Here is a 26,348-nt window from a genome sequence, read left to right as displayed (position 1 = left end):
TGTTGTTTTTTTTTTTTACACTATTATTCCATTTCTTGCAGGAAATTTCTTCTTAAATTGCAAAGTAGCCAAATCCGAATGCTCTCTTCATTATAGAAAAAATCTCATATTATGATATCATAATTTGTATTCAATTTTTATGATCGAAAGCAAGTACTATTTATGTTATGTGCACATCAATATAAGGTGCTCAGGGGGTTGGAATTTTAGAATGAGCCTAGGAAAATGGATTAAAAGGCAAATAATTCTTCCATCGACCTAGCTACTGCCTCTCTGAGAGGTGGATTACCTACATTGATGGAAAAACTCGCTCTATCAATGGAGGAAGTGTCTAAACTATAGCACTACAGCATCACAGCTGTGCCACTGTGGTGTAGACATACCCTCAGACTCACCTCTGATATTTGCAACTAATCTGTCAATAAAAATTTCTTGAGCTATTAAAAGACACAAATCTTTCTATTCTGTAGACATTAACATTGAAATATAAAAACAAACTCTAATGATCCACAGATATTAAAAGATATGGTACATTTCTTTAGAAAACAACTTGTGCGCCAATGGGCTAGTTCCAGCTTTCCTAAAAATAGTACCCTCTTATTGCTCCCTTCCCCCATGAAATAGAAGAGCTCTCAAGTCCGAGAAAAAATAATCTACCACGGATGATTTAAAGAGTTGCAGATGAAACCAAACTTCCTTTCTCAGTAATGTAATACTAGTGGTCTGGAAAAACTATTACTTTTTCCGATACTTTCATAAGGAGACAAACCAAACACATCATTATCTAAAGTGAACCACATCAAATAAGATGCTTTATCACACAATCCTTCCAAAGCAACAACATATAACATCTATTCCCTGGATAATTAATATAGTTCACATTGTCTAAAATTTGCTAACAGAAACAGAAAGTTACAAGTTGTCATCTTCTACGCACAGAGCATGAGTATTTTTTCATAAACGGTGAGTAAATTAATTAATGTAAATAGATGCTATTCAATCTGCATCTGCTAGCTTTCCCACTAGTATGCTTTGTGATGGTTCTTGTGGTACGCAAGACCGAAACATGCCATAGTGGCTGGGTGTTAGCTCCCCGATACTAGCAGCCTTTCAGCACCTCAAGCACTCTCTTTGGGCTATGGCAGCCCTATCTTTGCCTTGCAGGTTAACAACAGATGCACCCCTCGTCCCTGAATCTCTTTGAAACTGTTCCGCTGTGATATCCTACCCCTGACACTGGCTACTCAGAGAAATCCCAGATCCTCTGCCCCCAAAGGACCAGTGTACCCCAATAAGTAGTTTTACCTTAAATCACTGCTCCTGTAAAATCACACAGCACTTGTGAGCACTTATAATAAAACAAACATAGTTCTCCATTTTTTCTTAAATAAACCTAACTAGAAAGTGTGGTGGAAACAAACGTTATAATACAAAACAAAATCATAAAACTTGAACATGGGTCTACACTTACTATTAGTTACGTTTCTACTTAATAAAGTAGGTTTCCCCCCAAAGTTCAGTATGCGACAGAGCTGGCTGGCTTCATAGGAACCAGGATCCAATTTTTCCTGAGAATATCCCTGCTACCCAAGACATCTCCTCAGTGAAAGGATACAGAGTACCTTTTCTGACTCTCTGTTATACTGAAACAGTATTTTGTCTTTACTCATAGGTAGGGTGATTCTCTGTTGTAATGAGAATTCTCTGTTGTAATGAGAAGTCCTCCAAGTGGCCTAGACTGGTTGCGGAGAAGCAGCCAATGAGAGAAGCTGCAGAGAGCAGCCAAGCAGGGCCATATAAAAAGAGCTCCAGAACAGAGCAGTAGTCAGTTGCTGCCTGTAGCTGGAGGAGAGAGGACTGTGTTCCTGGTTGGCTGAAAGAGCAGCAGGACCACGGACACCTCAGTGTGATTGGGAACCTGAGAAGGAAAGACGCTCCTGGCTGGCTGCTGTGACTGAGTCCAAGACAGTTGCCAGCAGGGACTGGGGGAGCAAAAAAAGTAGCTCCTGGCTGGCTGCTGGGACTAAGTAAGGACCAAGCCGAGGGAGGGCCACAAGAAGACAGTGTTTCCAGGGAGGATGCCCTGGAGGTCCGGCCCCATACTAGAGCCAGGATAAGTTAAAGACTGTACATCTCAGAAGGGGGTTGTTTTGTTTCACATACAATGTGTGTGACTCAGCCAAAAGAGATTTCTCCACCTGAGAAATCACTGACAGGGTTCACCATAAACTGAAAGACTGCAGACATACCCGACCAGAAGGGGGCGCTTGCAAGAGGTGGATGTCACCCTGTTACAAATCCATTATGATTTGCAGACATTTGTGAAAATTTAACATTTCTGTATGCAAATCCTCAAAAGGCAAGAATTTGTCTCACCACATATACATCTTCGACATGCTTTTAAAGTCTATTTATTGTAATACTCAAATTTTTCATGGTAATAAGGTTTGCATATTAAACTAAAAAGATTAAAGAATCTAATCACTAAATTGATTAGAAATGTGAATTAAAAATTTGCTTCATAACTATCATACAGAATTTATACATTCATTTACCTTTTCAGAAGACCACTAGTTGAAGTTTATTAAAAAAAAAAAAAAAAAAAAAAAAACTTAATTTCTTTACACTACTCCAATTCTTAAAGATGAAGAAAAATAAAAAGATACAGGAGTAGTACTGGAGTCCTTTTAACTTTTGAAGGATTTCTCATGGCTACAGGAAGTTGTGAACATCCCCTTTACCTTACATATTCAAGATGAGCAATATGTTTCAAATATTAGTCAAAGCAATCAATTAAGGATACCATAAACTAAATCACTTACTAATTGATTTTCCTGGATACAGCTTTGCCTGAGGGTATCCAGGAATCATTCTTTCATCTTTGGCTCTCAAATTTTCAAGTTCGTGCTTGATGATGTACTGACGCTCGGCCATTGTAAGGAAATCGTGATTGTCCTCTAAATAAGAAAAAAAAATGGTTCATAATACCCTTTCCTTAGCATACCAAAAAAATCTAATGGAGATAATTGCTTAGGACACTGGGGACAAAAATAGGTACTAAAGACCAACAAGTTCAGAAAAGGAATACTGTACACCAATATTATTCGATCACACATTTGTGAGAGAAAACTCCTGCCTCCTAAAAGCCTTCAATGATAAGAAACACATTTCAGCTACTGCATATTTAATCTATCTATATGACTTGAGAACATCAAAAGGGAGAATATTACCCACTTGCAATTATGTTTCTCTGAAGATATAATTCTGACAATGTCTCACTCCCAGGTTTTAGCACCATAACGAAAGACAGGCAGGATTTCTCAGCTCTTACAGAATTTTGACCTCTGAGGGCAGCAGTAGTATGTTAGCGCACAAAAAAAGGCTCCCTAGCAACTATTTCACACCAACCCTGCTGGATATAAATACTATCTTCTATTGCACAGCAGGTTAATGTAACAGAATGGTGAACCAATTCAAAATAATTAAATCATGACCAAAGTAATGAGAAACCTTAAAAAAAAAAAATCCCAAACTCTAAGGGGGTTTAGTGGGAATCCTGTTGGTACTATATCTTCAGAGAAACAGAATTATAAATAAACTTTCCCTTCTCTGAAGATACCATCCAACTGCATTTTTAATTTATGTTAATGCAAAGTAGGTACCTTTTAATTCATGCTAGCATAGTCTACACAGGGCAACTGGAGCACAACACTTTAAAGTGCACTACAATTCACAGCTCCATAGTCCAGACTATGGCATGGTCTTCCAATTTTAGGACAGCCAGACCATAAAAAGAAATGCACTTTAACAACTATCTGGACATGGTCATCTTGGTAACAGCATTGTCCAGCAAACTGGTGTCAAATCATGCAAAAAAATTAATCAACGTTTAAGGGCTTCAGTGATGCCAAACAGAACCCCAAGAGCCTTTTGACACAGAAAATACAGAGAAGGGCCTCACTGAAATGGACACGTGAAAAAATGTTGATAAGACAATAGGCTAATTTAAGATGGATCTCTGCTACTTCCTTGGAAAGCAGGAGTTCTGCAAATCTCGCACTATGGAGCCAAGACCCCTAAGAAAGAATCATTGCATGTGGTATCCTTAAAGCAATGCATTATTATTCTTGGTAGTGCCTACAATGTTCAAACACAAAGGAAGGAATGGACCTTTCCCCGATTAACTCCCAATCTAAAAAATACAAACATGAAATCTATCATTCCCATGCTAGTGACCAATTGCTTGATGTACAAACATAATGGATCATTTTTTCCAGCTAATTGAGATGCAGTTAACCCCAAAATTTTGCTTTTCGTGGTTTTTTTTTTTAATCAGAAAAGGAGGCAATAATATTAACTAATACTTTAGATAGTGTTAATCATGTACATATTACTTAACAAGGACCTTAAATTTGTTACTTTATTATAAACTGTCATATCAATAAATGAACGTAGAGATACATCAGGTGAAAAAGCATCAAGTAAAAGCACAGGAACATTACAAGATGTGATTCATCCAGAGATAGGAAATACAGATTAATTCCACAATGAAGTCTGAATGTTCAAAGATCCAAAGGATTACATAGACAGTGGCTTATTCTAGCTACTTCTGTTAGCTTTTACTATTCCAAGAAACAGAAAGACAATAAAATATTTGACTAGTTAAACTGTGCACTTATGCACCTATAATCTTTGACCACATCTTTTTAAATTATTCAGGAATAGTCCTAAAACGCTTAAGGCACTTTACCTGCAAAATCTTTGAAGGTGTTTCTACTGCTGTATGTAAAGGTTCTCATTGAGTTATCATTACATTCTTTTACCAATCCCACAGTTTCAGCTCCCAGCAGCAGCCTTAAGTGAGAGGCTCCAACAAGATATAAATTTTGATTTCCATCTATTTTTCCTCCATCTTCTTTTACCAAAGGTTTAACCAACAGCTGGGCACCTTTAATGAAAGGCAACATAAAGTAAGGAACATATAAAAGGCACATATTAAACATTATGATTGTAATACTTATCACTCAATAAGTTCCAATTCTGTGAAGTGCTGAGAACCGACAGTTCTCATTATAGAGACAAGGTGGGTGAGGTAGTATCTTTCATTGGACCAACTTCTGTTGGTGAGAGAGAGAAGCTTTTGAGCTAGGAAAAGGTGGCATGCACATTTGACTTTTCCAAGCTACTTCTGACCCAGAGCCCATTGCGACTATTTGCTCTGCTATACATAAATATAACTTTAAACCATTTTTATGCAATTGTATTTCTACTAAATTTATATAGTACAAGGGAAAGGGGTTGGAAACAGGGACTTTATTTTGCTTTTTTAACCACGTAGAAAATTCCAGCTCACATAGCTAGAACACTACTACATACAATTCTCATTATAGTCAGTGGAGGCTAAAGAGGCATAGCAACTCGTAAGAGGTGTTAACTACTTTGCAGGATTGGGCCCTGATTTAATTTAGTTTCTGTAAACACCTGATCCAGTAGGACTAGCAAGAGAATAAACACTGCAATTGACAGCCTGGCACATGGAGGACAGTTAGGAAGTTTCAGTCTACTCCTATAAAATGCATACACCTCTACCCCGATATAACGCAACCCGATATAACACGAATTTGGATATAACGCGGTAAAGCAGTGCTCCAGGGGGCGGGGCTGCACGCTCTGGCGGCTCAAAGCAAGTTCGATATAACGCGGTTTCACCTATAACACGGTAAGATTTTTTGGCTCCCGAGGACAGCGTTATATTGGGGTAGAGGTGTACTTACAACATAAGTAATCCTTATTTATGCAAATAGTTCCACTGACTTTAGCAGGCTACTCATAATAGTAAGGCTTGCATGATCAGGCCTTTTGACATAATCATCATCCACCTACATGTGACAGGCCTAGAAACTAGTTTGTGGCCACAATCCAACATCAACTCAAGTCTTAATGATCAATTGATTTTCTACCTGTGTCAATAGCAAAATAAAGTCCCTGTTTTCAACCTTTTTCCCCTGTACCATATACATTTAATAGAAATCCAATTGCATAAAAATGGCTTAAAGTTATATTTACGTATAGCAGAGCAAATAATCACAATGGGTCATGGGTCAAAAGGGAGGTTGGGAAATTCAAATCTTCATGTCACCTTTTCTAGCAATACAGAAGATAGATATTTCATACCATATCTAAAATCCTGTGAATACAAATTCTTTCAACTCATAACTTTATGAAAGAGCTATTACTATGCTACTGATAAATGTTTTAAAGTTGAAAAGTTAATGTTCCAAAAAAGATATTGACATAATTAGAGCATCATCCACAAGCTCTAGCTTAAATTTTGCTTTAATAATAGTTATAAAAATGATGCTAAGTGCAAATTACTTAGTCCCACATTACTTCACTAATTTTTATTTGCAAAATACACCACTTTTATCCATTGCTTAGAAAATGTTTCAGGGAAAGAAATGTCCTAATTTTAAGACGTTTACTAAAATTTCCATTCATTTCTGAAATCCTAATGATTCTGTTGCCTACCTTATATGTGTTTATAATAAACTACACCAGTTTTCCTAATATGGGGAAAGTAAGAGCAACAGACTTAAATGTTGAACTCTGGGAATAATATTTGCATCCTCAATTTTTAAAGCGACATGCTATCTACACTATTAATTTTGACTACAAAGAATTGTTATATCAAAATATTGGTTTACTGTCAGAGAATTATCTTAGTATTTGGTTACTTGTATTAGACAATCAAGATGCAAACCTTACCTAACATTCTAATACTTTCTTCCTCCATGTCTCATTCTTCTTCAGATTCTTACTGTTCCCTAACCTCTCTCTTCAATGACCCACTATGTTACCAACAACCATCTTATCTGTCTTAGCTCTACAGTGAAGTTTTGCAGTCTAAAATCAAGTGTTTGGGGGATTCTGTGGTCAGCCATGTCCCCAACCTATGTGATATGTTAATAATCCAATATGATGGACACATCATAAAAACTTCAAGAACTCATGAAAGGTAGGGGGTCCATCTGACCTGTAGTGTTATCACACACAAAAAAAAAAAAAAGGAGGAAGTGATCCCTCTCCAAAGGTACATTTATTTTTAATTTAAAAGTTTCTCGTTGGCATGGGCTTTCTTAAAAAAAAGGGCAATTCAATCACTGGAGTTTTTCAAGATGCGTTATCCTTGTGTGATTTCATTTGCAGGTGCACATGGGCCCAAATCCGAGATTATTTACTAGCAGTGTCTGTTTGGTCCAGGCATGTGCCCTAACTATCTTTGTGCCCTTTACCGAAGGTATAATCACCACTCCAGTTCCTTCTCTACTGCAGATCACAGAGAGTATAGCAGGAATCCAAAGGAGTGAGTAAGGGAAGCAGGGCATGGAATTCACACCAGGACAACACATCTCAATGAACTTCAGTTACTGTACAGACAAGTAACTTTCCTGTCTTCTTTTGAGAGCTTGTCCCTGTGTGTACGCCACACTAAGTGATTCGCAAGCTGCCATCTAACTATGGTGGTGGGTGTTTGGAGTCCTGTTTAAGCCAAAATGAACAACTACTCCACAAAACTGATGTCTGATGAAGATGCCTACATCAAAGCATAGTGTCTTGTAAAGGCATGTATTGAACTCCATGTGGCAGCCTTACAGACAACATTTTTCAGAGAGGTAACCGCAGTCATTTGAGCCCTTATTCAATGAGCATTAACGCTGGTTGGAGGAACTAATTTAGCTAATTCATAGCACAATCAAGTTGCAAACCTTACCTAACATTCTAATACTTTCTTCCTCCATGTCTCATTCTTCTTCAGATTCTTACTGTTCCCTAACCTCTCTCTTCAATGACCCACTATGCTACCAACAACCATTTTATCCGTCTTAGCTCTACAGTGAAGTTTAGCAGTCTAAAATCAAGTGCAAAATCCACTTTGCCAATTCTGTGTGGATATCTGAACTCCTTTCATTCTTTCAGCAAACAAAATGAATAATTTTGGGGACCTAGAGAATGATTTCATTCTTCGGAAGTAGGTTAGCGCCAATCTAAAGTATGTAACCTGACTTCATCAAAATGAATGGGGGGGGGGTGGATAAAATTCCAGTAAAATGTGTAATCCAATTCAGGTGGAATTTGGACATTATTTTGTGTAAGAGAAACTTTGTCCCAGTAAAAGACTGTGGGACTGGGGGTGGGGGGAGATCAGCCATGAGAGATTCTGACTCTCCCACCTCTTCTCACAGATGTTATTGTTAAAAAAAGGTTTTCACGGACAGATATAGAAAAAAACATGAAGCCAAGGGTTCATACAGACCTGCCAAAACAACATTAAGATCCCATATTAGGGTAGATTCTACTACAGGTGGAAATATTTTCATTAAACCTCTCAAGAACCTAGATGTGGAAAGGTAGAAAAATACTGGAGAGCTATCCAAGGTGAGGGGGAAGGCACTAATAGCTGCTAGATGTACCCTCAGAGAGCTGAGTGAAAGACTTGAGGTCTTCTGCTAAAAGATACAGTCTACAATGTCAGGTATCTGAGACTCTGGAGGTGCCAATTTATATTGCTCACACCAGATGGCAAATCTGTTTTATTTTGCACAGTACACTTTTCTTGTAGAATCTTTTCCACTGCTGCTCAGGATGGTTTGCACCTCTGAAGAACATGATTTTTCTAGCTCTGACATCTATTCAAAAACCAAGCAGTTAAATGGCAGGAGGACAGATCAGAATGATGGGTCATTCCCTCACTCTGAGACACAAGATCCAGCATGAGAAGCAATCAGATTAGGGTGTCCTGATAAAATCGGGACTGTCCTGATATTTAATCCTTTGTCCCGCATCCCAATCAATGTACAATCGGGATGCCATTTGTCCTGATATTCAGGTAAGGAGGCGAGCGGGAGGGAGGTGCCGACAGTATGCCAACATTTTTATGGCTGACTCCAGGGTTGGAGCACCCACGGAGAAAAATTGCAGCCAAGCTCCCCCACTCCTCGCCTCCTTCTCCCCCCCTCCCAGCGTGCCACGTCCCCGCTCCGCCCCCCTCCCCCGTGCTTCCTGCCACCTACCAGCTGTTTGCCAGCGCTTAGTGCTTTCCAGGAGGGAGGAGCGGGCACCCGGCGCACTCAGGGGAGGAGGCGGAGAAGAGGCAGGGCAGGGGTGGGGTAAGAGGCGAGCGGTCGGTGGGCAAGCAGTGGGTGGGAGTCCGAGGAGGGACGCAGCAAGCCAACGGCAGGCTGGGGGATGAGGAAGGCCGCAGTGGAGGGGCCGAGCGGGGAAGGGGCAGGACCTGGGGCAGAGTGGGAGCAGAGCCTGGGAGGAGCAGGGATGGACTGTGGGCGGGGCTGATGGCACCCCAATGTGTCCCGACATTTTAGTGTGGTGATCTGGTCACCCTAAATCAGATTGGAGGGCAAATGGACAAGTGAAAAAGTTGTGGGGAACAGTATTGCCTCAGCCATATAGAAGTTTATAATCTTTGCCTTGTCTTGTCTGATTTTCCTTAACACCCTCAGAAGCAATGGAATTGGAGGATAGGCATATGTGAATACGGGATTAGGAATGCATCTGCCAGGGAACCTGGGCTTTGACCTCCTCTGGCACAAAATATCCAACATCTCTTGTTCTTATCTATTCTAAACATTCCCCTGCTGCTGGCCCTTCTGGTGGAAAACGAACCAAATCACCAATTTGTGGATTTCCCATTCATGGAGAAGTGCATGTTGAGATTGCCTGCTAATGTGTTCTGGAGAACCGTTAACAGACTGCTGCAATTTAGTTTGCACCAGTTCCATAACTTTACTGTCTCTGCAACACACAAGGAATGATCTCACTCCACCCTGCTTGTTTATGTAAAAATCTGCAGTTGTATTATCTTGACATAATCTGAACAGACTCATGAATTACCAGCAAGAAATGCATTTTACATGGCTCTCAGCTCCCGGCCATCACCCTCTGACCCACTGAGGGTTACCAAAAGAAACTACACCATTTGCTCAAGAAACTCCCTGAAAAAGCACAGGAACAAATCTGCACAGACACACCCCGAGAACCCCAACCAGGGGTATTCTATCTGCTTCGCAAGATCCCTAAGCCTGGAAATCCTGAATGCCCCATCATCTCAGGCATTGGCACCCTGACAGCAAGACTGTCTGGCTATGTAGACTCTCTCCTCAGGCCCTACGCTACCAGCACTCCTACCTATCTTTGAGACACCACTGACTTCCTGAGGAAACAACAATCCATTGGTGATCTTCCAGAAAACACCATCCTGACCACTATGGATGTAGAAGCCCTCTACACCAACATTCCACACAAAGATGGACTACAAGCCATCAGGAAGAATATCCCCAATAATGTCACGGCAAACCTGGTGGCTGAACTTTGTCCTCACCCACAACTATTTCACATTTGGGGACAATGTATACCTTCAAGTCAGCGGCACTGCTAGGGGTACCCACATGGCTCCACAGTATGCCAACATTTTTATGGCTGACTTAGAACAACGTTTCCTCAGCTCTCGTCCCTTAACGCCCCTACTCTACTTGTGCTATATTGATGACATCTTCATCATCTGGACCCATGGAAAAGAAGCCCTTGAGGAATTCCACCATGATTGTAACAATTTCCATCCCACCATCACCCTCAGCCTGGACCAATCCACACAAGAGATCCACTTCCTGGACACTACAGTGCTAATAAACAATGGTCACATAAATACCATCCTATACCGGAAACCTACTGACCACTATACTTGCCTACATGCCTCCAGCTTTCATCCAGACCACAAGATCCATTGTCTACAGCCAAGCTATAAGAAACAACCGCATTTGCTCCAATCCCTCAGACAAACACCTATAAGATCTCTATTAAGCATTCTTACAACTACAATACCCACCTGCTGAAATGAAGAAACAGATTGACAGAGCCAGAAGAATACCCAGAAGTCACCTACTCCAGGACAGGCCCAACAAAGAAAGTAACAGAACGCCACTAGCTGTCACCTTCAGCTCCCAACTAAAACCTCTCCAGCACATCATCAAGGATCTACAACCTATCCTGAAGGACAATCCCTCACTCTCACAGATCTTGGGAGACAGGCCACTCCTCGCTTACAGACAGCCCCCCAACCTGAAGCAAATATTCACCAGCAACCACACACACACACACACCCCACACAACAAAAACACTAACCCAGGAACCTATCCTTGCAACAAAGCCCGTTGCCAACTCTGTCTACATATCTACTCAAGGGACACCATCATAGGACCTAATCTCATCAGCCACACCATCAGAGCTCGTTCACGTGCACATCTACCAATGTGATATATGCCATCAATGCCCCTCTGCCATGTACATTGGCCAAACCAGACAGTCTCTACGCAAAAGAATAAATGGACACAAATCAGACGTCAAGAATTATAACATTCAAAAATCAGCCAGAAAACACTTCAACCTCCCTGGTCACTCAATTACAGACCTCAAAGTCGCAATTCTCCCACAAAAAAACTTCAAAAACAGACTCTGGTGAGAAACTGCAGAAACTGGAATTAATTTGCAAACTGGACACTATTAAATTAGGCTTGAATAAAGACTGGGAGTGGATGGGTCATTACACAAAGTAAAAACTATTTCCCCATGCTGTTACTCACACCTTCTTGTCAACTGTTTGAAATGAGCCATCCTGATTATCACTACAAAAGTTTTTTTCTTCTGCTGCTAATAGCCCATCTTAATTGATTAGTCTCATTAGAGTTGGTATGGCAACACCCATTTTTTCATGTTCTCTGTGTATATATACACACACCTTCCTACTGTATTTTCCACTGCATGCATCCGATGAAGTGAGTTTTAGCTCACGAAAGTATATGCCCAAGTAAATTTGTTAGTCTCTAAGGTGCCACAAGTACTCCTCGTTCTTTTTGCTGATACAGACTAACACGGCTACCACCCTAAAAGATTCTTCTGGAGTCCATTTTCCCTAAGCTAAATGACCACCCAGATGAACTTCCCAAACCAGTAAGGATGCATCTATCACTATTGTTCCTATTGGAAGAGGGAAAGCCATCTTTCCACCAATCAAGGATGCAGAGGATGTTCTGTGGAATTTACACAAGTATGTCCAGACTTTGTATGATCAGGGTGTATGCCGTCTTCAACCCAACTTGCATACAGTGGAGATGTAGTTTGGCATGCTGCATCACAAAAGTGCAAAAGGCCATGTGACCCAGTAGACAGAGACAAGATCTTACTGTTATTCAACAGCTCACTTTAGGCTGATTTATCAGACTAGACATAACCAGGAACATCTTGAGGTAAGTACACTTTGGCTGTCCAGGAATTCAGTTTTTCTCCAATAAAATCCTGTATACTGTATTAGTATCAAACTTTTCTTAATTTAACCTATGATCAAGCGTCTGGAAGAGTTGAACCATTCTCATGGAATTTTGAACATCTTGCTAGGACATTCCTTTGACTAGCCAGTGGACCAGATATAGATAGACCACTATAATTTGTTGTCATAGGCATACGCTACCACTGCTAACAATGTCATAAATACCCTTGGTGCCACTGACAGACCAAAGGGAAGAATCCTGTATTGATAGTGATTTGGACTGACCACTAATCACAGGAATATCTTATGTGGAAATAAACATCCTTGAGGTCAAGAACAACAAACCTATCTCCCAGATACAGCAACTATATAGTAAAGGCCAGGGTAACCATCCTGAATCTCAAATGGCAAATGAAAGTGTTGAGCATTCTGAAATCCAGGATCAGCTTCTCATCTCCTTTTTTTCTTGGGTATAAAGAAATATATTGGGGATAAAAACCTTTCCCCTCCATATTGAGGAGGAAGAGGTTCTATTGTGCCCAGTTGAAGGAGAGAATCCATGTTCTGGATGAGAATCTTCTCATGAGAGAGATCCTTGAAAAGGGACAAGGAAGGTGGGTGGGGATGGATACAGTGTGAAACTGAATCACATAGCCAGTTGTAATAATTGCTAATACCCATTTGTCTGATGAAATAGCATTCCATACTCTCTGAAAATGGGAAAGAAAATTTACGAAGGAAATCAGGGAAGAATGGGGGAGTAAAATCTGGAGGGATGGTCATTCTGAACCTCTTGACAATCCCATAAAAAGGGATGCTTGCTGGTGACCACTGTGATGAGAAAGTAGAAGCATCAGGTGGTCTTCTCTTTTGCATCTTTTGACATTTCCTAGGATGCTGTGCATAAAAAGAGGGTGGAGTTAACCTCGGTCTTGGGTAAGATTGAGGCTCACTGCGTATTCTTTTCATTGCAGGGCTGTAAATACTTAGGGAACATCAAGTGGCCTAGAAGTCTTTAAAAGTGTGGAGAGACTCTTCCATTCTCTCACTGAAAAGATTAAGGCCCTCATATGGAAGGTCCTCCACTTTGGCCTGGACTTCTCTTGGAATGCCTGAAGATTGGAGCCAGGACAAACAACTCATTACAGTGGAAGTTGCCACAGAGCATGAAGCTGTATCTGCAGGGTCTAATGATGCTTGTAATGAGGATCTTGCCATTAATTATCTTTACGCTGTTAGTAATTAAAATTGTTTCCTATGCTCCTGCAACAACTTGTCAATAAAATCCATGAATGTATTATAATTGAGATCGTCATCATTTGCCATATGAGCTTGGTTATTAGATATATGGAACTGCAAACTTGCAGAACCGTTTTTCCATCTCAAATAGGCCTAAACATTTTGAATCATCAGAGGGGGTTGAATAAACAGCACCATTCTAACACCCCTCTTTAACTGCGCTACTACAAGGTACAGGGTGTGAGTACAAGTACCTGGCTCCTTTAACAGAAACATTTTTTTTCAGTCTTTTTTGAAGTCCGAGCAACAGCTGCAGGAGTCTGTCACAGTTTTTGTCCAAAAGAGCCTCATTAATAGGAACAGCAATCCTCTCTGGCATAGTGTTGTGAAGGACATCCAATAATTTATGAGCCTCTTGAACCTCCTCTAAAGGGATCTGAAGTGAAGCTGCTACTTTTTTCATTACCCCTGAAAGTTTTTAAAGTCATCAGGTCATGAAAGTGAAGCCAGTGTCACTGCCTCATCAGGAGAAAAGGAGAGAGGATATAACTATGCCTCTGTGGGTCACAAATGAGGATGCCTAATTCAGGATGAACTGCTGAGAAATGGGGCAGATACACTCCAAGACTGGTGGCTAATCCCCCATAGGACATACCAAACCAGCCACACAAATAAACTTCTGTTTCGCCACACTGGCTAACAAAAAGTCATAAAAGAAGTTTCCTTAGGCATTCCAGTCCTTGTATTACCACCAAAAACACCAGACTTAGAGATGAGTGGTTCCTTAAAACCAATCTCATCAAATAAAAGGTTCTTCTGATCCCAAAGGACCAACCACACATCCAGGTCAATATACAACTTAGATCTTACCCAAAAAAATCACACTGTTGCAAATCCTTTAGTATCTAAAATCTAAAGGTTTATTCATAAAAAAAGAGAGAAAGGTGACAGTTAAAATAGGTTAAAGGAATCAAATACATACAGTAATTGCAAATTGCAAATACATACAGGAATCAAGTACATACAGTAATTGGTTTAGGCTTGTAGCAGTGATGGAATAAACTGGTGGCTTAAGTCAAGTCTCTGGCTGTTTCCAAATCATTGGAAGGTCCTCAGTCCATTGGTTAGAATGCTTCCATTAGTATAAGTTCATAGTACAGAGGCTGGAGCAGGATAGAGGCAAAATGGATGGATTTCCAGAGCCTTTTATATTTTCTGCCATGTGGAGGGAAGCCTATTGTTTTAAACAAAAACCTCAGCACAGCTAGTGGAAAATTACAGGTGACAAGATAGTGTTTGGAGTCACATGGGCAAGTCACATGTCCATGCATGAAGGTTTAGACACAGTAGAAGCCATTACCTCAAACAGCATGTTTGCAGGACAGCTCATTCCATGTAGATGGGCGTCTCCCATAGTCCATTGTCAAGTCAAGTGTTTCTTGATGAGCCACTTAATTTGAATAGTCTCTCCAAGATGTGCTGGCTAACTACCTTGCAGGCGTTACCCCAGGAGCAAACATTTGAAATACAGGTATAGAGGCAATATTCATAACTTTAAGTACAAAACTACATGCATACATATAGCATAATCATATTCAGCAAATCATAACCTTTTCATAGACATCTTACATGCCACATTTTGTACAAGATATATAATAGAGGTTGCAACAATGATCTATATGGTCATACTTTAATCAGATAAAGTCACAGAGGACTATGAAAACTGAACTTTCTCAACAGGGTTGATCTTGCTCTTTTGAGGGCTCTTCCTTTTGTTAGATCTGCTCAGGAGACTCATAGGACCAGGCTGATGTCTCTCTCCTTTACTGTCTGGAAGGGTACCTGGGAAGTCATTGTATGAGTGGCGAGAAGGCTCTCGGGCCATATGGGAACTCTATCTCTAAATGACAGAACAACCTAGACACTCTAACTGAGCTTAAAGTTGGGGAATGAGCTCTAGGAGAGTATGTGGGTGAGTCACTCTTGCTTAGGGTTACCATTCGTCCGGATTCCCCCGGACATGTCCGGCTTTTTCGGGTTAAAAATAGCGTCCGGGGGGAATTTGTCAATGTCCGGACTTCCCCTCCCTCCCTCCCTCCCCCCATGCAGAGCGTGCGCACGGCTTACAAAGCAGCCGGTGCTCCAACAGCCAGAGTCAGAGCTGCACTTCCCCCCTCCTCCCTCCTGAAACTTGACACCCCCCCTCCTCTCCCTCCCTCCCTGCACTCACAGATCGCCGGCCCTTCGCCGTCTGGAGCTCCGACGCTGCTGCCCTCCCCCGCTGTCGAGCAGCACAGTAAGGGGGCAGGGGATCAGAGAAGCGGCAGGGAGGTTCTGGGGGGGGGGGAATCAAGAGACAGGGAGCAGGGGGGAGGGGTTGGATGGGTCAGGGAGTTCGGGGGGGGGGCTGTCTGGGGGTTGGGGGTGTAAGGTTTTGGGCAGAGTACAGGTGGGGGGTGGGTCCCAGGAGGGGGCAGTTAGGGGACAAGGCACAGGGAGGCTTAGGTAGGGGATGGGGTTCTGGAGGGCAGTTAGGAGCAGGGGTCCCGGGGGGGGGCGGCCGGGGACAAGGGGGGGGGGGGGGGTCGAGAGTTCGGGGCAGGCTTTCTGGATGGATAAGGTTTGGGGCAGTCAGGGTACAGGTAGGAGGTAGGGTCCTGGGGGGCAGTTAGGGAGAGGGGTCTTAGGAAGGGGCAGTTAGGGGATAAGGAACAGGGAGGCTTAGGTAGGGAGTGGGGTTCTGGAGGGCAGTTAGGAGCAGGGGTCCCAGGAGGGGGCAGTCAGGGGACAGGGAGCAGAGGGGTTTAGATGGGTCAGGAGTTCTGGGGGGGGGGGCTGTCAGGGGATGTGGGTGTGGATAAGGGTTGGGGCAGTCAGGGGACAGGAACCTAGGGGGCCAGTTAGGATGTGGGGAAGGTCTCAGGAGGAGGCAGTCAGGGGACAAGAGGCAGGGAGGCTTAGGGAGGGGGTGGAGTCCTGGGGGGCAGTGAGGGGACAAGGAGTGGGGGGTAGGGTTGGGGATTCTGAGGGGGCAGGAAGTGGGAGGGAGTGGAAGGGGCAGGGGCGGGGCTAGGACAGGACGGGGGCGGGGCTAGGGCAGGGGCGGGGCTAGGGCGGGGCTCCTCCCGTCCTCTTTTTTGATTGTTGAAATATGGTAACCCTACTCTTGCTATGTGATGGATATGATACATCAGACTCCAGAGAAGGATCAGCAGGGATAGGAGTGGTATGAGGCTGATCCTGTCTTACAGTCAGTACCAGAAAGGAAAACAGTACTAAGGAAGGCATTGATTCTAGTACCAGAGGGAAATTTAAGCCTCCAGATAATAAGGGGTATTCGGGTTCATTAGAAACCCTCAAATCAGTGTATCAAATCAGTACTGAAGGTTGGAGAGCATTATAACCATGGGGCATACTTGACACCATCAATGTAGTGCTCTGTACTAACCTGCCCTATACTGCAGAAACAGTCAGTGCCAATGATGAGGAAGCAATCAGTGCACACTGGGAGGGTGCCAAGGGGAGCTCCATACCAAAAGACTCAGTGCCAGGCACAATTACAGAGCCCTTTGACATCAAGCCAGTGCCCTGCTCCTTCAAAGCAACATCTGTACCTGTACCAGGATGTGGAGTCTTGCTTGACTTAGAGGAGAAAGGCAATTTTGACCTATTTTTTTAAAGAGGATTTATGAGGAGATGTATCCCTCTTTTCATTGGGAGGATGCTTAAATTTTCCTTAAACACTTTACAATGGCTCTTCTTACCAGATTCTTTCAATGAAGTCTTAATTGCATGCACCCTGGAGCTAACTAATTCAGGGCTCGAAGGGTCGCTCTTTGTTTTTTCTGGATTTTGTACAAGCATCAAAGGGAACAGAAGCTGAAGCAGCCCTCACAGAACGATCCAAAAGGAAAATGTTTAGTCTCCCTAGAATTCCTTATTCTCCTGAAGAACAACCTACAAAATGCTCACTTTGAGGGGGATGTACAATTCCCCCAAAATTTAGAGGCAACCAGTGTGATCTCCATTAATTGGGAAAACTCACAAGCTATACAATATTTAAAACTGGGGGACTTATGCATAATCATATCTCAGACACTAATCAAATATACAAGGTTGTAGGCGGAATGCTGAGGAAAAATAAATTCCCCCTGAGTCTCGTAACTATAACCAATGGACAAGTACACTAAAAACCATAAATTACTAATTAATCTAAACTGTCCTATATACAAGAATGAGAAGCTAAAGTAAAGCTGCTGACACTAAAGCACTCCAGGTCAGGCCAAGGGTGAAAAGAAGGAACTGAATTAGCAGTTGGTCCCACACTACTTTTTCTCCCTTGGGTATGGGACACAGGGATAGTCAGAGAACATGCACAGACCAAACAAACACACACTGCTTACCAAAAAGCCTCTAACCTAAGCACATGCACCCCTAGAGTGGAATATACAAAGGGACAAGCACTAAGAAAAGTTTATTCTTCCTTTGCTGCAAATCAAATATATTGCTAAACTTGTTTCTCAACACGTCACTTTAATTTTACTATAGCATCAAGACATTTATTTACAATAGACTACATCAACCAATACAATTTCAAAATCTCTGAAAAGGAACCATTGTATTCACCTCCATTTTTCTTTTTGTCCACAATTCTTTGAGTGAGCCATTCTTTGGTTTCCTCTTTGGTGTCTTTTGCAAGCTCAATAATTACCAGAGGCCTGAAATGAGGTTCAAACGTGTCGAATGCAGACCAGCTTTCTTTCATCCTTTTACAACTTGCTAAATACAAAAGACAACAAACATGCCAATGTTAAAAATATTAGAGGATACACTCTGCAGAAAAAGAAACTTTGCTACAATAAGTTACCCTTTGTTTGTAGTTAGCACGTGAATGGAGGCATACTGTGGGTAGCGCGTTCAGTGCCTGCTGGAGGGAAGTGCTACGCAGCACTTGAATAAACTCCACTGGTTGTCACCCAACGTAATGTTGCCTGCCTTTGGTTGAGCTATATCCCATTCTCTTTATCTAGGATGACTGTTGCCACCATGTATAGCACATTGCTTCCTCACCACCAAAAAAAAAATCAAAATAAATGGAAGAGAAAAATAAAGGAGGACGCCGAGGCCATCTCCCTTTCCCCAACAGAGTAAAATCAGTGACAATTGTTACTAAATGAAGAGACGTTATAAGAGCCTGAAAATGTTAATTTTGTACATTTGTCAGAGAATTTAAAAATGTTAATAAAAAGAACACTAATGCATTTATTCTGTAATACAATATATTTTGCCCTTAGACAATTGAGAAAAAAAAATTGACAGACAGGTGATGAATAACATCGCTTGATTTTTAATGATCTCGATAAGGGTGGGTAAACAGACTAGGAGCCTGAGGTGATAAGTTTTAATGAAAATTTTGCAAGCCTTCTTTACAAACACTAATTAAAACTTCACAGCACCTCTGTTAGGTAAGTAGGTAAATAGTATTCCCATTTTACAGATGGGTAAAGTAAGGCACAGTGATTAAGAGACAGCAAGATAGTGGCACAGACAGGAACCTAAAGTTAGGTTGCAAAAAATTAAACATGTGCATAGTTTTACATGAGTAGTCTCACTGACTTGAACTGAAGTTTTATGTTAACATTATTCCTTAAGCACTTGGATAAAATGTGCTACAAAAATAAATATATATTTTTTCTGTATGCTTCACAGAGCAACTTAGGAGTCACTGTCAAAAGAAAAATTGGTCAGTCATCTGCCTGCTCAGTACAAGAGAACAACAGACTAGATATAATCTCACTGGAGGAAATTTTGTTTTGCTACTGATTTGAATGGGGCCAGAATTTCATCCATTGTCTTTGACTGAAAGTATTGTTTCTCTCTCTCTCATTCAAAGTCAACAAGATTATATCAATCCTATGCAGAATGTCCATTTTTCACAATAGCTTCTCTGGATTTCTCCATGAAGTATATAGGAAAGGGTATTTCCAGTATAGGTAGGGCTACAAATTATAGAGATACAGTCAAAACAGCTCAATTTAAACAATAATTTCTTCCCTATCTTTTTAAAATATTAAAACTGAAATCATGTTTAAACATCTAATTTATCATTTATTAGTCGGGTCAGTTTCAATTGTGTTTGAAGTCAGTTTCACTTGCTAGTTCTCATGCATAGCACAATCCTGTTGCATTTGGCGTTCACAATGCTGAAATAAAATATGTACATTTTAAGTTAATATATTATGAATGATACTAGGTTCATAAAAATGTAAATCTACATTTTAGATGTAAATCTGTACAAACAGCATGATCTAGAACAGGGGTTCTCAAACTGTGAGTCAGGACCCCTCAGGGGTTACGAGGTTATTACATGGGGTCACAAGTCCTCAGCCTCCACCCCAAACCCTGCTTTGCATCCAGCATTTATAATGGTGTTAAACATATACAAAAGTGCTTTTTATTTATAAGGGGGTCGCACTCAGAGGCTTGCTATGTGAAAGGGGTCTCCAGTACAAAAGTTTGAGAACCACTGATCTAGAAGAATGAAAATAGGACTGGAAGTCAGGAATTTTAATCTTGGTTCTGTGACTAACTCAGTGTTGTTTTAGACAAGTTACTTCAACTCTCTGCCTCAGTGTTCCTATTTTTAAAATGGGGGTAATACTTGTCTGTCCCCAAGGGATGTTGTGAAAATTAGTCAATGTTTGTAAAAAGCTTTCAATATGATTAGCACTGGATAAATGGTAAATTTTATTAGGTGACAGTATCTTTTATTGAAAGACATATAGTTCTGCTCCAAAAGTGTCCTGCATAAAAATAGCAGCTTCTTATTCACAAAGATCTGCTCCTTTTATGTATTCAGAGTTGTATTTTCTCATTTTAGTCACAAAAAGGATTTCTTACTCCTGTTAGCACTACAGAACTGAGTAATTAGGAAGATTCTATTCCAGGGGTCGGCAACCTTTCAGACATGGTGTGCCAAGTCTTCATTTATTCACTTTAATTTAAGGTTTCGCGTGCCAGTAATACATTAACGTTTTTAGGTGGTCTCTTTCTATAAGTCTATAATATATAATTAAACTATTGTTGTATGTAAAGTAAATAAGGTTTTTAAAATGTTTAAGAAGCTTCATTTAAAATTAAATTAAAATGCAGAGCCCCCTGGACCGGTGGCCAGGACCTGGGCAGTGGGAGTGCCACTGAAAATCAGCTTGCATGCCGCCTTTGGCATGCGTGCCATAGGTTGCCTACCCCTGTTCTATTCCATATTGTGCTTTAACAAAACCATTGAATAAATTCCAGTCAGTTGCTCCTGTTTGAGATGGCACAAGTGTCACCAAAGATGTTATCTGGAAGCAATAGGGTTACACAGATGTCACAGAGTATAACCTGGCCTGCAAAACCTTTACTATTTGTGATGATGCACAACATAGGGGGAAAAAAAACATCATATTTGATCAAGAAACTAGGGACACACAAATATGGAACTCCCTTACATCCTTCCAAGCAGAATTGTACTCAGTTTGTGTGCAGAAGGTGTGTGTACAGCAACTGGCACACAAGTCTCAACACAAATAATGAACATCCTTCCTCTATCAACTACTTGATGGTCCAAGGGGTACATCTAGAATGTAGTATGGAGTACAGTTGATATGCCCCAGAAAGGCATGCCACATCCATTAAAACATATCACAAATAGCAGCACTCTACAGGTAACAGAAGTAGAAATGCAATTACTGGTTAGCTGTTACTGTTAGCGTACAGAAAGTATGCAGACCCTGTTATAAATCAACTCTTTCATGATACTTTGGAATTGAAGAAAATATAGAATACAGAATATTATTTTTATTAATGTAATACATTTTATTGAATATGTTGAATAGAAAGGTTTTCAGGCCAAAAAAAACCAGTATTTGTTTTCCAGTGAAAGGACTGTGTCCACATTATCTGCTTCATGTTTTTATTCATGAAGTGCCATCAGTATGCTCAGTTTTCAAACAAGGAGATGTAACTTTTGCTCCAAGGAGAAACGATGATCTAAATATTAATATTGTATTGTAATTCAGAAGATAGCATTGCACAGATAAAAGGCAGCTGTGAAGGGCATTAAAGTATATCTTTCACACTTCAACACACCTGTGAGTGATTCAGGCATAGAGGGGGGAAAAAGTGCTCTGGTTATCACAAAAACTAGCAAATCCGAGAATCAGTCTAATTCACTTGCTCACGTTCAAATTCCAATGAGCACAAACCAATTCTATGATGTGAAAAACCACGGGACCCACGTCGAAAGGAAGACATTTGATACTCATTAAATGTAGGTAACAACTAATAATCTACTTCCTTTGCAAATCTGCAAAATGCAATCCGGGCCGTCCCGCCCTGCCCCACCCCGCACACAGCTCTGAGAGGGACAGAGGAGAAGGCACAGTCGGTGCAACTCTGCAGGGCCCTAGACGAGAATAAGTGTACGCGCAGAATCCACCCACTACCAACGCCCCAGGACTCCTGTACCCCTGACGCCTCAGCCCCTTCCCCCTCCCCAGTGCCCAGCTTCTCTGGGGTCCCAGCCGTGAGCAGACCCCGGGCCACTCAGGGATGGGCGAGGGAGGCGCAGACACGCCGGGGCGGCAGGGACTAGCGGAGAGCAGGGGGCTCGCACTCACCCGCTGACTCTTTATTCCACGTCCGCAGGGAAGGGAGGGAGGGAAGGAGGGAGCAGAGCGGCTGTGGGTGACGGGAGGGGGCGTTAGACCCGCCGTAACAACAGGGAGCGCGCGCCGGTGATAGGGGCGCGGCTGCTCACGCCAAAAGGGCGGTCCCCAAAGAGACGCGAGGCGGGGCTTAGGTTAGGAGGAGCGCTCAGGAGAGACCGCTGGGGCAGCACGCGCCAGGAGGCGGGACTAGGAGGGAGAAGCGCGCTTGCGCGCGCTCAGAAACGAAAACGGAGGGGGGGAGAGAGCGGACTGTCCGAGCCAAAGGGCGGCGCTATAACGTTGTCTGAGAGCTGCCCCTCCCCCTTTCTCAAGAGCGGTTGGTCGGCGGTTGGCCCCAGCGGAGCTCGTTTATAGCTCCCCTCGAGGGCCTATTTCAGGCAGGGGCTTTACAGGCCTCACACATCCATGACCAATGGTCCTGCCTCTCCTCCCCCCATTACCCGTCACGCCATGGCTTGGCCTATCTGGCAGCCGTGTAGCTGGGCAGCTGCTGCTGCTAAAAATGGCAGTGCCGCAGGGAAGGCAAAGGCTTTGCTTGGGAGCGTAGAGAGCCTTGTATGGTACACCCCTCCCCTCCCCCCCGGGCTGCTGTGTGTCTGTACACGCCTAAGCAGTGCCGCCTCGCTAACCCGCGCTGCTAGTTGCACCCGTACTGGGGTGGGGAGTGCAGTGTATATGCCACACGCGGCCTCCAGCGTAGACCGGCTGCATGTTGCTCTTTAGCCTCAGAGTGTGGGGAAAGCACCAGGGTGACCAGATGTCCTGTTTTTATAGGGACAGTCCTGCTTTGGGGGTCTTTTTCTTATATAGGCTCTTATTTAGGGTTACCATACGTCTGGATTTCCCCAGACATGTCCGGCTTTTTGGTCCTCAAATCCCTGTCTAGGGGGAATTTCCAAAAAGCCAAACATGTCCAGGAAAATAGGGAGGCATAAGCCAGGGTTCGCCCGGCCCCGGCATGACCCGCCGGGTCCCCAGCCCAGCCGCCCCAGCTACATTGTAGCACGCTCAGGCAGGGGGAGGAGGGGGCGAAGCCCCAGAAGGCGGCAGAGGGGCCGCTGCTGCCCCCGCAGCCCGGGCAGACCGCACGCCCCACCCGAGCCCGCAGGACCATGGGGAGGCCGGGCCCAGCCGGCGGCTCGGGATTCCCTCGTGGGCGGGGACCCCCCCAGCCACTGGGGGACCCTTCCTGGAGCCCCATCGCCCCGGGAGCTGTTTCCAGAGGGGACAGACAGGCCAGGGATCTGTTCGGCAGCGGCAGGAAGGAGGCTGCGGGGCGGGGAGTGCGGCAAGTGCCGGGGCTGGAGGGACCCCTGCCGCCCCGGTCACCGCTGAGCGTCCAAAGCCCCCGCCAGGCAGAGGCTGCCGGGTGAGCAGGGCAGGCAGGGGGATTCATAGATTCTAGGACTGGAAGGGACCTCGAGAGGTCATCGAGTCCAGTCCCCTGCCCGCATGGCAGGACCAAATACTGTCTAGACCATCCCTGATAGACATTTATCTAACCTACTCTTAAATATCTCCAGAGATGGAGATTCCACAACCTCCCTAGCAATTTATTCCAGTGTTTAACCACCCTGACAGGATGCAGAGGCTGCAGGGCAAGGAGGAGCAGGGAAGGCAGGAGGCGCAGAGGCTTCAGGGCGAGGAGGAGCAGGGCAGGCAGGGGCATAGAGGCTGCAGGGGCAGGGGGGCGCAGAGGCTGCAGGGGCAGGGGGGTGCAGGGGCTGCAGGGCGAGTGGGGAGCTGGGGTCACAGAGGCTGCAGGGGCGGGGGGAGTGCAGGGGCTGCAGGGCGAGTGGGGAGCAGAGAAGCACTTAGCAACCCCCAACCAAGATCAGAGCGGGAGGGAAGAGGTAGCAGAGTTGGGGCAGAGACTTTGGGGAAGGGGTTGGAATGGGGGCAGAGCCGGGGGTGGGGAAGGGGCAGAGTTAGGGCAGGGCCAGGGCCCCCATGGAGTGTCCTCTTTTTTCAGTGTTGAAATATGGTAACCCTATCTTATTACCCCCCATCCCGATTTTTCACACTTGCTGTCTGGTCTCACTAGGCAGCACCTCCGGCTTGAAGTGGTTTTCATCAGATGGACTGTTTACAGTTTTGTTCAATGGCTTTCAGTATCCCCACTATACAAATTGTTCCAATGCCCCTGCTCCCCACACTGGCATCAGAGACCTACATAGTCATTTGTGCCCATCTCCCATGCCCACATGCACCGCTTCTGTCATGCTGCTCCCTGCCATCCACCATATCCTGCTTTTCACCCTGTAACTCCTTCTCAGATCTCATGGCTTCCAGCAGCAGTAGCTATTCTAGCCTCCTGTACTTTCAGCAGTATCCATTGTGCAATAAGAAGTTAAAGAAAACAAGCTACTTCCTAATACATACATGAGCCTCCCACTGGCCCACAAAATCTTATTTTCCCCTCCCTTATCCTACCTCTCCTTGCTTTGTTGTCTCCTGTTTGTTCTAGTCTTAATTTAAGGACTACCCCTGCAAACCTGTATTACACGGTGTAGTACATACAACCCATTGATTTCAGTGGGATTATTCACAATAGTAAATGCTAAATCCATTTTATTTACCTATTGTATAATTTCCTGCAATCTAGAGAGCAGTTTCTGTTTGTACAGGCATTTAAAGAGAACAGTACAGAATATAGTTAATTTTTTAATATTTCCAGTATCAGACTTCAAAAAAAAAAAAAAAGGAATTGTCACTCCCTTTTCTCCCCCAAATCCTCAGGAAATTAAAAAATTGCAAGGTCCTTGCCCAGAGAAAACTCTTTTCTGACCCCAAATTTGGCATTCAGTTTAACTCTGGACATATGAGAAAGAATCAGTCATTAAGCACGTAATTCTGCTGATACATCAAAATTACTACTTTTTTCCTTGAGTCCTAGTAAAAGGTGGATTCTGTCAATATGTCAAGGCTCAATTAAAAGAAAATGTAATATAAAGGCTGAACTGGCAAGAGTCACTCCATACAAGCAGGAATTGTTGCTGGTAGCTAAGGATAACAACAGTCATGTTTAAGCCATCTCAAACATGAGAGACACAGTTTAAATAGTTACAAAGAGGATTTTGGTTGCTACAATGTGGTAAACATTACAAGAGCCATTGACCCTAGGTCCTGCTGTGGGAGGGAAGGTTTAGCTTATCAAAACTTGTTCTGGTCCCAGTCTCTAAGTGGACCCCAGTGTGTTGAGCGTTATATAAGTACTTTTCATCTGTATATTTACAAAGGAAGGTAAACACTATTACTATCTTCATTCTACTGATGAGGAAACTGAGGCACAAATAGGTAAAGTGACTTGCCCAAGTCATACAGCAAGCCAGTAGAAGAGGAGGGGATAGAATCTACATTCATTATCACAGCATAGAGACCATTAGGTCAAATCTGAATCTTATTACAGCTGTAGAGGAAATTACTTTTCCAGTGATATGTAGCCCAATTTTCACATGCTAGCAGTTGTATTTTCCTTGATATTATAGGGGTTTGCAAGAAGCAGCTCCCATAGACAGACAGCAGTACAGAAACAAAGGCTGGGAAATGGGAAGTGGCTACCTATTCTGTGTGCATGAGACCCAGTGGGTTTTTAGCCAGAGAAGAGGGGAAGTTGCTGGGAGAGGAGAGTGACTGACATTCCTGGTCAACCAACTGCACCCAAAAATGTCTGCACATGGCTGAGACTCCCAGTTATGTGCATCCAGCCCAAACATTGTTTGGGAGGAAAGTAGGGGAGTTTACTTTCACAAGTAGAGACAGATGAAGTTGTTCAGTTGCTCTCTACATGGTAGAAGAGAGGTAAATCCCTTTTAACTCCTCAGTCAGCTATTCCCAAAACAGCTTGGCTATAGCAAGCATTGGGCAGAGAAAAGTCTGTCCCTCCACTCAAGCAATCACCAGCCAGAAAATAGAATCAGCAGAAAGAGGAGGCCAACATGCCCAGGTGTGGACAAAGGGGAGAGGAGGGAAGCAGCTCTCAGATTACTATCCAGAAGGAACAGATAGAATGCCAGTCTCACCTACGAGGCCTCCCTGGTGCAGGAAGTCAAGGGAGG

At 43.2% G+C, this 26,348-nt stretch overlaps 1 protein-coding gene across 3 annotated transcripts in view; it reads right to left on the bottom strand.

The window, feature by feature from the left end:
* Positions 1-22,398, bottom strand: part of ANO10 (anoctamin 10) — a 233,773-nt gene extending 211,375 nt beyond the window's left edge. For 2 of the 3 annotated variants that reach the window (XM_034760861.1, XM_034760862.1), the window contains exons 1-4: positions 22,240-22,398; positions 18,203-18,355; positions 4,751-4,948; positions 2,823-2,957 (exon numbers count right to left, since the gene is read on the bottom strand). In XM_034760861.1, the coding sequence (XP_034616752.1) occupies positions 2,823-2,957; positions 4,751-4,948; positions 18,203-18,341 (472 nt within the window). In that variant the 5' untranslated portion in view covers positions 18,342-18,355; positions 22,240-22,398. The remainder of the gene's footprint in view (positions 1-2,822; positions 2,958-4,750; positions 4,949-18,202; positions 18,356-22,239) is intronic. The other variant, XM_034760863.1, reaches the window with a different exon arrangement.
* Between the last annotated feature and the right edge of the window lie 3,950 nt (positions 22,399-26,348).

Source organism: Trachemys scripta, chromosome 2 (assembly GCF_013100865.1).
Source record: "Trachemys scripta elegans isolate TJP31775 chromosome 2, CAS_Tse_1.0, whole genome shotgun sequence".
NCBI lineage: Eukaryota > Metazoa > Chordata > Testudines > Emydidae > Trachemys > Trachemys scripta.
This window is presented reverse-complemented; position numbering and strand designations above follow the sequence as displayed.